The 15,594-nt window shown below is 39.9% G+C and overlaps 1 protein-coding gene across 2 annotated transcripts in view; it reads left to right on the top strand.

The window, feature by feature from the left end:
• akap6 (A kinase (PRKA) anchor protein 6) overlaps positions 1-15,594 on the top strand; it is a 217,805-nt gene that overhangs the window by 26,380 nt on the left and 175,831 nt on the right. For both annotated transcript variants that reach the window (XM_084914965.1, XM_084914966.1), the window contains exons 2-3: positions 471-769; positions 946-1,117. In XM_084914965.1, coding sequence (XP_084771091.1) covers positions 534-769; positions 946-1,117 — 408 coding nt within the window. In that variant the 5' untranslated portion in view covers positions 471-533. The remainder of the gene's footprint in view (positions 1-470; positions 770-945; positions 1,118-15,594) is intronic.

Genomic DNA, 15,594 nt, shown 5'->3' with positions numbered 1-15,594 from the left:
TGCCAATCTCAGCTTCCCACCTAGCCTTAATATTCAAAGTTGCACTTGTATTAAAACTCATAAATACGTTATAAAAATTACTGATCAATTTTGGGAAGGAATTACTTTGATATATTGTTAGAAAAATATTAACATTCATATATGATTGTCTGAAGATATTTTTCACTAAAAATGATCAATTTTTAATATATATTCAGTCAAGAAAAGCATTTCTGCCTTTTAAATGTTTTTTAAATATAAATATAGTATTACAAAGGAATTTAGTGTCCTTGATGGTGCAGCCCTGTTAATTAACACCTGTCTTATTGTTATTACATTTTTGAGTATTAGTTTTTCTGTCCACTGTGCTATTTTAGTGTCTGTTGTAGATGCAGTGTTTGTTGTCAGTCCCTTAGCCTTCGTTTTTGTTCTTCCTCTGACTCTCGATGCTTTTATTGACCTTTATATACTCTCTGTTCTTCTCTCTCCAGTGTTATTCAGTGAGTCCTGTGAACCCACATTAGAAATTGTGTACCTCCCCTCTCTCAAACACCATGAGTGTCGTAGCTCTCTCACCGGTGGCCCCTGAGCCAGCCTCGCCGATGCTCACCTCTGTTACTCCTGTCACCCCGAACCTGGACCCCAGCACCTCGAGCTCACTTGCTGCTATCACTGTTCCCCCTCTCGGCCTGGAGCATCAGTCGAAGGATGGCTCTTCCTCACCGGGCCCAGGCCCCAGCCAGGGAAGCCTCACTGAAGGACCTCACATGGGACAAGACAACTCCCGGAGGTATAAAACTAGCCAGAGAGATGATCATAACAATTCATGTGTTTTCTCTCATGTTATACACTATTTCTTAAGGTCTAAGTAAGTCTGTGGAAAAGATCACGAGGTAATTCTGTAGCAGTGCTATAAGTCTGTATTGTTGAGGTCGTCTGTCTTGTGTGGCGTATGTTTTTCTTCAGGTCAAAGAAACCTCCGCCTCTCCACACTGGAGCCGACTGGAAGGTCGTCCTACACCTACCAGAGATTGAGAAGTGGCTGAGAGCAACCAGTGACAGAGTGACGCAGCTCACACACTCTGTGGGGCAAGACAGCAACAACCGGCACGTGGACGTCCACTTAGTGCAGCTCAAGGTAGGAATGCCTGTTTATTTCTGTTTGATGGAAACAGAAAAGGCTTTGACATCTGTTGAATTTAGAATCGCTCGATGAGAATCAACATCATTTTTGAGTCTGTTAGCATCTTTTGTGATGCTGGAGATGACAGTTTGTGTGGTATGGGATTAAGATTAAATAAAATCCTTCATTGGCTGCTACTTAGTAAGCTGATCTCCGATTAGCTTCAGTTTTAAAAAATGTTTAGATGTTAACTTGCAGCTGTTGTTTCACACATGCTGTCATCTGGACCTCATGCCCTTTTAGCTCCTTGACACTCCCTTTGCAGCTATTACTGACATTTATATTTTAGTGGTAGGTTCTGATATTAGTGCCTCCATAGTGTACACTAGTGGTTTACAAGTCTGCCCTACAACTGAAAGACCTCAGATTTGATCTAAGGAAGGGTATATTTCTTTGGGGTTGTGCCAGGAAGTGCATCTGGCTTAAAGAGTCCAAATCAGACATGTTGAGCTACCTGCTGTGGAGAAACTGTGTGAATAAGTGAGCAGCCAAAAGTAACTTAGATGTTCGTACATGGTGTTATCAGAGTTGAGGCTCAATTTCAGTATTAACTTGAAAGTTCCTGAATATGTTGTTAAGTGTTCTGAATGAAATAGAAGTGTATATATTTGTGTCAGTGCAGGAACGTTAGAGTCAGCGCGCACTGTCTCTCTCTGTGTAAACATGGTGCATTCAAAGGCAGTAGCATAGCGTAGCATACATGCACACGTGTAGAACCTCAGCTGATTCGGCTGTATGACCCCAGGTGGTGAATTTCCCATGATGCCCTTCCTTTCTTCATGGTCTGGATGTTATGTAATAACTGGCTTTCACTCAGTTACTGACTGTTCATTTATTTATGTCCAGCCACTCCCCAGATTCTTCAGATTCTGCAGCACCAGCCGTCGGTCTTACTTTGTATTATACATCAATATTTATGTAAGAAGAAGGAAATATGTTGTTTATTTTTGATTGCTTGAATTAATGATGTCTGGCTTATACTCAGTCTGCGAACAGTTTAAATCCTTCCACTGCTTTGACAGAAACTGCACTTTTTGGGAAATGACTGCTGGCACTCTTTTTCTCTTGAATCTGACCAGATATTGCACAGATAGATCAGTGGAGAGGAGCAGCAACTGTAGTCCAAATTCCCTCTCGATGTTTGAGCTCTTGAACTCTGTAACCCTACAGAGGAAACTCATTTTAGCTGCTAAAATGTTTGAAGGTTAGATATAAACTGACTGGTAAATCGAAACCATTGCCTTCAGCCTTGGCTGCTCCTTCATAACAACAGTCTAGTACATTACTCCACACCCATGAGTAAACAATCCCCAGGGACACTAGAGCAGATTCACTTTCCCCCCCCACAGTAATTTTTATTTTTTTTACATTTCCATCCATGCATTTTGTTAACCAGCGCTGGAGCCTAATTTCAGCTATCATAAAATAAAAGAATTTTCAATAAATGGGATAAATAAAGTATTCATCTTTTTACAAAGTTACCAAAAAATCTGCAGGTTTTGAACTTTTAGTTAGACAAAATTATACATTGGAAACATCAACTTAAGTGGTGGGAATTTTGTAATAATTTTAAAAATCATTTTGTGGTGTCAACAAGCTGGATAGATTATATTTCTTCTATTTTTAAATAAACTCTTCATCCATCCCAGCACAGTTGAATCTCACTGAAATCTGTCACACGGGGCTTCCTGAACATCTATTTGATAGTTCTGGTATTATGTAAGTGAGAGCCAGACATAGGCTGTTCAAGGAGCTCAACCTTCAAACATAGACACATGTTTGTCAGGGCATCCCTTCACACTCATTCATTCATGTAGATGGAGTTTTAATCTGCTTAGATGTAGTTGAGGTGGATTATCTTTTATTGATGAGATTATTTTAAATTTCACTGACTCAGATGCTTCCTCTCCTTCAAGCCGCTGGTACTGCTTGCTCAGTCTTTGGTGTGTTGGCCTCCTCTCCTCTGCATCATTTTTATTGTATGGGTTTTCTAAATAGAACATAGCAGCAGTGGCAGAAGCAGCAGCGATGTTTCCAGTAACAGCTGCAGGACTCAACCCAGAGTCGCTCTGAGGCTTCAGACTGGATGTGTGAGGGAGGGAGAGAGAGGGATATTTTCTGTTTCCTGCCAGAGACCTTGGTCTGTAGCTGAGTCACTCCCTGCCATGACTGCACATTCACACACAACTATAGATGCATGTTGTCTCTTAACATTTTTAACTGCACACATTTTTCTGGAAGCATCCGAATCCTTACTTTTATTACACCGGAGGAACCAGTTTTTAGAATCCTATTAAAACACACATTTTATCCTGTGTATCATAATGCGGACAAATGAAACTATAGAACTGGCTTTTAATAGAGTTCAAAACAAAAGTGGTGCAAAAATCCAACAGAAAAGATCAGGAATACAACATGATCCAAACACAGGAGCTGGGAACCAGGAGGGAGAAGGCACAAATTCTCTGACACAACATGAAGGACAGATGCTTAAACACACACAGGGGATGTTTGGGGCATAGCTGAAACTAATTAGGGAGAATGATGTAAAGCTAAATATAATATACACGCAAGACAAAAGGCTAGCGATATAAAACAGGAAGTAACTAACACCAGTACAAAGACTGGGAGTTCACAACCAGACAGAGGAAAGAAACTCAGGGAATTAACTCTCATTGCAAATTACAGTTCTAGCTCAGCTACACACACACACACACACACACACACACACACACACACACACACACACACACACACACACATATATATAGGTTTATATATGTTTAATTGCGTGGCATATATTTGTTTAATTTTTTATTTACATACATGAAAAACACTGATCTATGTAAACCTCCCTCATCAAACACATAGATGTAATTTTGCTTAAGAAAAACTCATCAAATAATCTGTTTTTTCTCTCATCCCCTTTAAATGAATGTATCATATACTAGTTATATAGCACCAGGCATAGCGGAATTAGCTTGGTTTGTCCCCAGTATGCACTTTTTTGCTTTTGAACTGAATTTTCTCAGGGACCCAGGTCAGATTGACTACTTTTCTTTTAAAATATTTATCTATTGCTATTTTTGTCTCACTCACAGCAAGACTATTGTCTAATTTCTTTGTCTTCTTCTGTTTTACTGGCAGTTGGCAACCCATTTAATTAGAGCAGTTATTTGCACTGCCTTCTAGTGAAAGACAATGTAATTGTTCTGCCCGTTACTCACACCGGTCATTTAGATTACTAATCAGGTGGAACCAGAAAATCTTCCACGGCACACCTATGTGCCGCAGCACAGTGGTTGGGAAACACTGATCTAAACAACAGCCACCTCATCAATACTGCATACTGCATACATTCTCTGACTTCACACTAAAAACACATGGAGCCTTAAACAACCCTCTTAAATACGCAAGAACCAGAAGTTGTATTCTTTCCTTTTCACTTCTGCTTCTGTTTGTCGCCCTCCAGAAAGATAAAGGACACACAGAAGCACCGCACATCTGACAGCGTGTGCCGAGTCTGTTTGTTTTAAAGATTACATCACTGTCAGTGCTGGGAAATGACTCGGTCAGACCCACAGAGACGACCGTGTGTGTGTGACACAGTTACAAATCTGGCTTTGTTCTGTGGGTAAATGATGTCACTCTGGCTGTATGTCATTTATTAGCTACTAATGAGTCTTGATTTCTCAGCAGAGCCATAAACAACAAATCCTGCTATTGACATTATTTTAGAGTATCTTAGCATCAGACTGAAAAGCTCTATTTTTGTTCATCTGTTCATCCCAGCATCACAGTGACGTGATGCACCACTGGAGGTCAGCAAAGGCAAGATTTTCAAAGTCACAAAGTGACACTCTGACTATACAACGACTGCAAAAATGTCTGAGAAATACGTGAGGAAAGTCATAAAGAAAGATAAATAATAAAAATAGTGTAGGTTGTTAGTGTTGCCATTAGTCTTTTGTCCACAGTTTGTTGAGATTTGGCGTATTTGTCAGGAGCCGTGCTGACAAACAGCAAAGACAATAAAGAAGCACGGAGAGATCAAAGCGCCAAACAAAAACAGCTGAGAAGTTTCTGTGCAGTCAGAGCTGCAAAGGAAAAACAGATGCGGCTCCTTCTGTTTTTGTTGATGGTGTGTGCGTTCTGACGCCTCCGTCAGTTCATGTTTGTGTCAGGTCTGAGCTACAGCCTGCAGAAAAGCTCAGCAGCCTGAATCAGTCAGTGAGCAGCAGCTTTTAGGGAATCAAATCAAAACAGTGCAGAGAAACACAGAAAACAAAAAACTTTGACTCTTTTCTATTTATTCTACAATAAACTTTTATCTCCCAACCCCTCAGTTGTTGTTGATTCATTTCATGTTGCAGATGAAGGTAAAAAAAAGTCAATAAAGAGTAAAATTATTAGCACGGAGCCATTGTACCGGACCTTGAAACTTTCAAGTCAATACTTCAGCATAAATTAAAATAAAATTAACATAAAGGAAATCTTTTGTCAAACAATAGCTAAATTTTATTTTGTCATCATCACATACCGCTGATCTCTTAAGGTGGCTGCTTTATAGTTCTAACTGCAGCACTGAAGCAGTGAACAGACGACCACCACTGAACAGGTTTACTGGCTCTCATTCCCTGGTTGTCGGCTCCATCTAGTGGTCATTTGTCTTTATTACAGCAAGAGACAGCCAATCACACTGCTGATTCTGACAGCATTTTAGTAAAATGGTTTTGTTGGGAAAGAAAGAAATGTATAAAATGCTGCTTAACCATACCTGACTTCAGATACGATTGCAGATGGTATCTAACAGTATAATATAATCAGCAATTACAACAATAATAAAAAAAAGTCCATACGTTTCTTTTTTACCTTATTTTTCTCCCTGATTTGTTCTACAGTCACATGTCCATAAATGCTAATGGTCATGAAAACTACTTAGATGACAGGATTAAAGTATCTGGCAAGTTCCATCTAAATGAATAATACAAACATGCACTCATCAGTACTTCCAAAGCTAGTCAATAACATGCTGTATCTGATTTATTTAATTCAGAGATGTAGATCTGTTTTTTTAAGAAGAGTGATAGAAATCTTGAATTTGGACACTTGGCAAATAAACTGCTATCTGTGTGTTCAAGTTATTATTAAGGCTTAAAAATTGCCTGCAGATGGTTGTGTCTAATTTCTTTTGAACCCCTAAACTTTGAGTACTGTTTTTAAAAGTTTTAAACAGTTTATTTTGTGACGTAGTATTTCAATTAATACTGATGTGCAAAACTCACAAAAAACCTGTTAATTGGTAAGTTTCAGTGGAAATAGTTAGAACCAGGCTATGGTTGACCTTCCTTCCAGCTACGTTACGCTAACTACATCGTGACTCCTGCTTCTTACACAGGCCCAAATTTGCACACGAGAGTAATGTTAATCTTCCTATTTAACTCTTTGAAGTGTAATTCTGAAAAATCTCCAAATCTTACAACACAGCCTGGCCACCCTAGCCTCACTCCAGGTTTGTATTAAGCGGTTCAGCTCGGCTGCTAGCCTGCAAATAATTGCACTTAAGGCTTTATATGCATATATTATCAGCTACTGATATCGGTATTTTGAGAATGAGCTCCTGCATTGTATCCCAATACTGAGCATTAGGCTGGAGTTGGTTGAACTTTGACTTAATTGCAGACATGGCGCTGGTGGGTGTCAGGCTCAGCGACAGAGCGGGAGATGGAAGTGGACAGATCGCCAGACTGCTGTTTGAAATTGTATTCATGCCTCTGGTGTTCTGTCTCCTTCTTCATCGTGTCCTCGCTGCTCTTTTCTCACTTTGTTTCTTTCTTTTATTCTCTCCTTCCTTTGCTCTCGCTCTCTGCCCCCCTCCCCTTATCATATTTATAATGCGTTTGCCTGCAGGGCATTTTTCTATAACCTGACCTTGCAACAGAGCGACTGTAGGACACGATTATAGTGATGCAACCACTGTGTGTGTGTTGGTATGCCAGCCTCTTAGCCATTCTTAGCATCATGCTGCAGGCGCTGTGTAACAGCTGCATGGAGAATGTCCTGGACTGCTCTGAGAGGCAGAGGCTGCTGCACAGTACAACATACACACCCAAGAATTTTTCATGTGCGCACATGTTTGATTGTTAGAGACAGATGCCTCAGTGCTTTTAGTGATTCGGTCATCTTTAGGAAACTTTATAATGTCTGGCTTTGCAGACGAAAACTTTCATACAGGTCTTTACAATTTCTTTACATCGTCTTAGAAAAGCATGTTGAAATATGTTAGTCTCACTTCTTTTCCCGGTCAAACACAGTACTTACATTTGGCACTAACTGTTTCAAATTACACAAATCACATGAATATTTAACGAACATTGCAACATTTCTACTGTGCAAATTACAGCCAAGATTTTAAAAACTGTACCTGCAATATGTGAGGCCTGAATCTGTCAGCAGGCTGTTATGTGTTTTTCTGAGTTGTGCAGACTGCTTCTGTGATCTGGTGACAGGTAGAAGGTGATAGAGTGACAAATTTTGCAGTTATCAGGACCTATGTTTGTTTTTACCGCCTGCTGCTTGTCTCACATTTCCTCTCACTTCTTCGGTGGTTTTGTGTTGTTGTTTCCGTCTCCTGCTGGCGCTAGTAGCAAGGCTCACTTTGTGTGGGGTCTTACATTTGCTGGGGACGTGCTTGTTGTCTCCTTTATTTTTCTTCTCATTGCTTACCTTCTATTAACTCCACAATGCAGACGTGTTCGAGTTATCTTCACTACAGTGTGCAGATAAGGACAGTGCACAATGTGGGAGGAGTCCGATATATTTCTTTGGGACATAATCTTCCTTCAGATACAATGAGGTAATGTTATCTGGTTTGTTTTCATGCATGGAAAGCACCCATGGCCGCTGATTCATTGTATACACTGTTTTCTTAATTCATGTTTTTTCACCTACTGTATGGGAGAAAATGTACCTCAAAGCTTGATGAGCTATTACCTCTCCCTATTTGCTGTTTTTTTTAATGTTGAGTTTGCTGATCATGTCCACATCCTAAATTGATCGTGAATCATAACAGCTCCCACTCTTCTGAGAAGACTTTCCACATGACTTCACCATTCCCAAATAATTATCTTCATATTTTTTGCTATGTTGGCTTTGTTGGCTGACCACTCCTGGCGAGGGTAACGTGCTAATGACTAAGCTTTACTCTACACAGTCTGTGTGACCTGGGATTGGTGGAGAACAGACTCATTAGAAAATAAAAACATGTTGGGAGTTATTTCCGCATTAAACTTTCACTCCTTCTTCAGGAGAAAATACATTTTCTGCAATGAAAATACATTTTCTTTGAAAGAACAGCACCCACTTGTTAAAACTGTGCGCACTGTTGTCCAGCTCTGGAACATGATCAGGTTTTGCTACAGCAAATGTGATCTGTGTGTCCCACAGAGTTTTATTTGAACACAGTCCAGAGGCAGCAGAGTCCAGCCTGCTGTCTCCCAGCTGTCGTGGTATTTCCGTCTGCTGATGTCACCGTCACAGCTACGCAAGGAATTTTGGAATCTCTTTTCAACATGCGTGGCTATTAAGGCAAAGGAGAAGAGGGAGTAAGGAACGAAGAAAGGAGGCAGTAGAGGAACTGAGCCGCTCATCTTTTCTAACAGCTCAAACTTAAATGTCATTAGTTCTAACCAAGACCTTTATATTTCCAGAATATCAGTTTAATGAGGGTACATTTAAGATCCCAGTCTTCAGAAATTTATCCTCATGCAAAAAACATAAACTTGAAACTTTCATATCCGAGCTTTTACCACAAGAAAATTACAGCGTGTTGGGTCAAATGACCTCAGCATCTTGGAGTACATTTACTTTTCTGAGACAAGGACCTCTTGACTTCTACCCCAGGAATCATATTTCACGTGGCTGAACTGTGACCCCTGCCTGTCAGTGGCCAGCTTTCATCACATAACATTGCACTTTCAGGTTGGAGTGTGCAGGTAGAAATAATCAGTGGGCCACATAGGTGGTTGGAAGTCTTGAGGTTGGAGCAATAAATTCCAAATGCTGGTTTTCATCCTAAATGATGAACACATTTCCTCAAGAGGAGGTGGGCAGGGGGTAGTTTTAGAAGTGGGATATAGGCTGGCCACCAGTCAGAAGTTTTGCTGCTGTTTGTGTACGGTGTTCTGCTTTGCTGTGACAAAAAAGGTCTCTTTAATGTACCAATATTTACTTTTCACATTAAGATCTTAATTACCTTTATGTTAAATTACCATTGCTGTACCTGGAGGAACCAGTGTGAATGGTAAGAGTTTTTACTAGCTACCTGACACAACACTGCTGTCAAGGCTTAAGTGTAAAGTGACTGAGATTTACTGAAGCATGAGAGTGAATATTAAATTACCAATGAAAGGAGTTCATGTCTGAAACAAATGTTATGCTAAGATGGAAACCACTCAGTTGTTATTTACAGTCACAGGCCTGCGTGCTTAGAAAGTGCTAAGCTAAAAGTTAAGGTTTAGTGTGGAGTGAGAGGAGACAGACGAGGATTTAGAGAGTATATAATATATGTGTGTGTGTGTGTGTGTGTGTGTGTGTGTGTGTGTGTGTGTGTGTGTGTGTGTGTGTGTGTGAATGGGGTTAGGCCTAAAATAACCTCTGCAACTGTTGTCACCCCTCCTTTCCTCTCACCAACACTCCCACTCAAGAAGCAGGTCAGCACACAAACACACTCACACTACTGGAGTGTCATACGCTCACCATTTCACATATTGGTGCTGCAGTGTGTTTTAGTGCTCTGTGCAGTTATACTGTTTGATTACTCTTGGTGTTTTGGGTATTTTGGGGGAATACCAAGGAATCAGAAAAAACGACCTGAAAAAAGCCTGTAAGGTAAGGCACGGTGTTAACTGCTTTAAATGTGAAGTCATTCTTGCCCGAATGATAGCCGTAAACCGAACGCAGTCTTGGCCTGTAATCCTAGTTTTATCTGATGAATTTTGTATTAAGTAAAACTCAAGTATGTCCTTATTGGAAAGCTTCCTGCAGTTGTAATTAACTTTAAATTCTGACATTATAAATAAGCAGCATTTGGAAAGTATTTATTTCTGCAGTTTGACAGACACAGGCATGTGCTTATTGACAGATTAGTAAATTGCCAGAATTCCACTCGCCAAAAACTGAAGCATTAAGTTCTTGGACTGTTTGTACAACAGAGCCGATCATGCTGTTTGTCAGGTAATTACACTAAACTGGTCCATAAAGGCACCAACAGCTCAAATGTGATGGAGCGGTCCAGTTCAATGACTTGAGTTGATGGTGATGTCAGACATGGCAGATGCCTGGCAGACAGATATTGGCCAAAGCTCTCTAGCGGTCAGTCATTATACCTGTAACTTTAAGCCTGACAAGTATCCATATCAATGAGTTAGAAATAAATGCGCCCACCATGCAGTGATTATGAAAGGACTGTTAAAAGAGGCTCGAACTGTTATACCAGGCTGTAAACCTACTTTTTAATGCTCTTATGGGAACTGACTCGTATTTGAAGCCAGCCTTAAGTGGCCAGCAGAGGAACCTTTAGTGCTGGCTTTCAGCCCTGTAGCTTGGCTCTTGTCTCTGGGATTAAACCAGAGGTGTCAAACTTAAGGCCCGGGGGCCAAAATTGATCTGCCAGGGATTCCAATCTGGCCCCTGTACATCTTCAGGACAGTGAAGAAGAAAATAGACTTTATTTAGACTTTATTTTCATAAGTAAACAACAATAAATAATAAATAGAAATAAATAAGTAATAGATAGATATAGATAGCTAAACAAATAAATAACAGAAAGTTCCTTGTTCCTTGTACAGTCACAGTAAGAGAAGAAGGAATAAAGATATTCTGTCAATTTAGAAAAATTTCCATGATAAAATGAAAGGACAGTAATTTAAAATTAAAAAATTTAAAATGCGGCTGTTCTGTTGGACAGTTACAGTGTCTGTAACATTACAGATTTAATTCTTATGATTTAATCCCAAAGCAGCATTTTTTTTAAATCATGTAGAAAAACTGATATATATTGTTGAAATTGCATTTCTTTTTCTTATATTAAAATATCCCAGAGATTCAATGTGTGGTTAAATTTCCTTATACTGAAAGAAAGAAGAAATTCACTGGACATGGCCCGCGATGTAAAACGAGTTTGACATCCCTGGATTTTAAGGTTTTAAGGCAACACTACTTTTTGCCACATCTCAGTATAATTATTATATCTTTATCAGTGGTTTTGATAATAAAGTCAGTCAGTTTTTTTTTGCCTAAGTTCAAATCTGTGCTCATTGGACAAAAGAATCACAGTAATGTCACGTGTCACGTGTACATCTGCTATTGACTGATGTGCCATTTGGCTCATGTATAAACGTATTACTCAGATACTTAGTTCCGTTACATTTTGCTACTTTTTCTTTGCCTCCTTCACAAGACACTCGTGTGAAATGAAGCATTTTTTGCAGAGGACTTTGATTGATGCTCTTTGTCTCCAGCAGAGTTCAAGTTTTTTAAATGTCCAGCAGCAGAGACACCGCTGCAGAGTTCCAGCCTCAGACAAAAAAAAAGGCAGAGTTTGGAGTCTTTTTGCAGAAGCTACCACTTTGAAAAAATTACTGTAACAAGTCTTTGTATCGCAGCAGCGGGTCCAGGCCTTCTTTGAAGCGGCTTAATTTGAATACTCCAGGGGGAGAAGGAGCACACGGTATTTGATCTCCAAGGTAAAACATGCTGCGCTGATGGGCTGAAGTGAAGGAGTTGAAGGTTATTAGATCGAATGGGTGCGGATGAGGCCGAGCTGTCGCATGCAGTTTGAACGCGGCCAATCTGAAGCCCTTGATGTCTGCGGTGATGAGGATGAGCAAGGATTAGAGCTGAAGCCCAAGTCGACTTGCTTCAGATTGATTTTAGGCAATTAGAAACCCTGCTGGATGTATGGACTCTGTGATTGACAGGTCATGTCTTGACTCTACGTGACTCGAGTGCATGAAAAACTGTGCAGTGTGTGCGTGTTTCTGTGATCGAATGATTGTCTATTATAGTGATGCAGGAGTTCTTTATAAATAAAGATGTTGAAGTAAATGTATACTTTAAACACACGCAGAAATCTAAAGTTAGCAGGCATACATTAATGTATTACTGTGAATCACACACACTCAAATGAAAGTTTATGTAGGCACTGGCAATGCGTAAACAAGCTGTTCAATGTTAATCACCTGTCAATCCAATGAACAGTGAATCTTTCATCCAGTTCTCTGTGTTGTTTTTACTGTTATGAGTTGTGAATCCTTCTGTTTCCTCGGTGTGGAACAATATGTCACATAACATAGATCTAGCCTAGAGCTGGGAAATGTGGCTAACACATATAATTGGAATCAATTTTCTATTTCTGCAAATAGAAAAAGGACATTAAAATTTGATTGAAACACCATTTTTTGTTTAAGACTTGCTGTGCAAAGCTGTCATATGCATAGTTAAAAAAATACGTCGTCCCACTCAACTGTCAGAAAAACAGAGCGTGGACATATGATTTCATAATTAGTTTCAGCGCAGAGCAGAAAAGCCTCCACTAATTCAGCTGCACCTGCTGTTTGTGCTCCTTTAGCTGTCATGACTTTCACCTCTGGGATTACATCTCATCGGCAGATACAAGCAGACTGAGCTTTTTTCTTCTTCTTATACATATGGGGACAGAATGATTAAATTTCATTTTTTTAAAAAGTGTTTCCCAAGTGCTATTAAACAGAGCAAGGTCGGAATTATTAGCTAACGGATGTTAGCAGTTGGTTTTGTATCAGTTCTGCTGGAGAATAGCTTGTAGTAATTGTTGTAGTTTTTCCAAGATAACCCCCAAATATTTAGACTCCTTCCTTATTTTTTAGATGACCATTTGGGAAAGTGAGTCAAAACTTTTACCACCAGGAGGCAGAGAAAGTTTTAGTGTAGGACCCCCTGGCAATAGGAAACAAGAAAATGCTGCAACACTGTATCTATATCAGCAAAAATAAACTTAATGTGCATCGTGGCAAACATTACGTTTACAGCATCTTAACAATCTATAATAAAAGCTACTTAGTTAAGTGTCACAAGTCAGTCTGTTACTCTCGAAGAGCCATCTCCAGCACAACAAAGCTAATCAGAAGTTTGTTCTTGTTTACTCTTTGTGAGTGAGTGTGTATCAGATACCTGTGGTGATAAGGGCCACTTTCCCAATGCTTCGTGCTAGCTTTACCCATGCAACTATTTTTAAACACATGAATTCACAATAAGTAGTTTTAACCAGTTTTCCTTTTATTTTCACATTTAGGTTTTCATCAAAAATATTATAAAATTTCAGCACATTTCAGAGATCCATCTGTAAACCTAGCCTTAGGCTGAGGGGACACTAGGCAGTTTTTCTAGCTGAGAGTTGTTTGGCCAAAATATCTGATTACATGAGAATATCTTGCTTAGAAATGCAGATGCATTAAAAAAAGAGAATAAAAAGCCAGACCATATTTCAGAAAATACAGTTCCTCCTTTAGTCTTCACACAGCTTGTTTGAAAGCTTGAAAACAGAAGGTGCTTGGTCAACTCAGACTATAAAACACTACCTCTATTCAAAATCTTGCATTTTCATATGCAGATTTCTGTTTACAGAGATCATTAATGGATAGATATTATCATTTATTTATACATTTTTAATGGCAAGAGGTCACAGGACAGAAAAATATAGACTGATGTAGACACGCTGTCATTGTGAATATATCTGCACACCCTTGGCGGGGTCTCATTAGCTGCTAGTACTCTGCCTGGATTCAGGATCTTCTAACAAATGACTTCAGATCCTAGTGGCAGACTCTGTGTTAATTTGGTATGATGGGCCCTCTGCTGAGCGCTGTGATGTGTGTGTATGTGTATTAGCATTTGAAAGCTATGGGTGAATTATTGAAGCTAGTGACATTTTCACCAGTGTTTTAAAGTGACATGACAGCGCTTTGATGACGAAACTTGCTGTGTGTGTGTTAACTAAGGGTTCAAGAACATTGTGTGTGCAGTGAGGGATTGTGGATGTTTTGAGGTTTTACTTGGAGAATTAGTGTATACTGTATTGCATTTATGGAACTTACTGCAGATTTCTTGCATCCGTGTAATTCTTGAACATATTTCAGGGAGGAATACATCTTATGCAGGTGCTGTGGGAACGAGATAGGAGGCTCCAAGGTGGTTGAAGGGGGATTGTAGCAGATGGTAGTCGGTGAGATGATTTTCAAGAATAGGATGTAAGTGAGGGCAGCGACAAGGTGGAAGGTGAAGAAGAAAAATGTAATGTAGAGTTCAGGGAGGATAGGAAGAGTTACCAGATGATCGGGAAAGTACAGCTGTAGTGCTGACGGAAACTGCTAAGAAGGTGATTGGTGTAAAGAGAAAGAGGACAAGGAGACAAGGAAACAAGGCCAAGAAGTGATGGAATGAAGAGAAACAAGTATTCAAAGGAAGTGGCTAGCAAAGAAAAAGGGGAATAGTCAGGGAGATGAAGAAAGGCTAGGCTTACACCAAAGAGAGAAGTGGCGAAGGAAAAGACTTGCATTGAATCACTAGGCAGAGAGATCCAGCAGAGTAGGCTTGGGAGGTTAGGGATGGAACTAACAAGTGGACGCCGTGTGTTGAGAAGGTGAAAAGAATACTATGAGGAGCTCATAAATGAAGAAAAATTGAGAGGAGAACAGGTGAAGGAAGTAAGTAAATCAAAAAGTGCATAGGATTGGTAAGGAGGCACTGAGGGAAGCTAAGAAGAGCATGAAGAGTGGAATCGCACTTGGTCCAGGAGACATTGGAGTATGGTTGCAAAGCTGAAACTTAAAGGAATTGACGGAAGGGCACCACCAGGAGTGGAGCCTGCGGCTTAATTTGACTCAACACGGGAAACCTCACCCGGCCCGGACACGGAAAGGATTGACAGATTGATAGCTCTTTCTCGATTCGCCACTGCATGTGGCAAATAAAATTTGAACTTGAACTTGAACTTGAACATTCCTGTGGAAGTATGGAAATGTCTAGGAGAAAATGCAGGGGACAGATTGTTTAATCTTGCAGAATGAGAGGAGGAATGAAGAAGAAGTGCGCTGGTACCAATTTTCAAGAACAAGGATGATTTGCAGAACTGTTGTAACTACAGAGGGATAAAGTTGTTGATGATGATACTGGAAAGAATTGTTTCATGTTTTCAAAAAGTTTCATGCTGAAAAAGAGCATTGCAGATGCAATGGTTGCTTTCAGTGTTGGTGGAGAAGTACAGTCAAGGTCAGAAGGTGTTGCACTGTGTTTTTATGGAGCTAGAGAAAGCATATTTTAGGGTGCCAAGAGAGGAACTGTGGTATCGTAAGAGGAAGTCAAGAGTGGCAGAGACGTGTGCGAGGACATACACA

This window comes from Perissodus microlepis, chromosome 19, assembly GCF_051167445.1.
Source record: "Perissodus microlepis isolate ML-2025 ecotype Zambia chromosome 19, ASM5116744v1, whole genome shotgun sequence".
NCBI lineage: Eukaryota > Metazoa > Chordata > Actinopteri > Cichliformes > Cichlidae > Perissodus > Perissodus microlepis.
The sequence above is the reverse complement of the archived record's forward strand: the minus strand, read 5'-3'. Positions and strand labels throughout refer to the sequence as shown.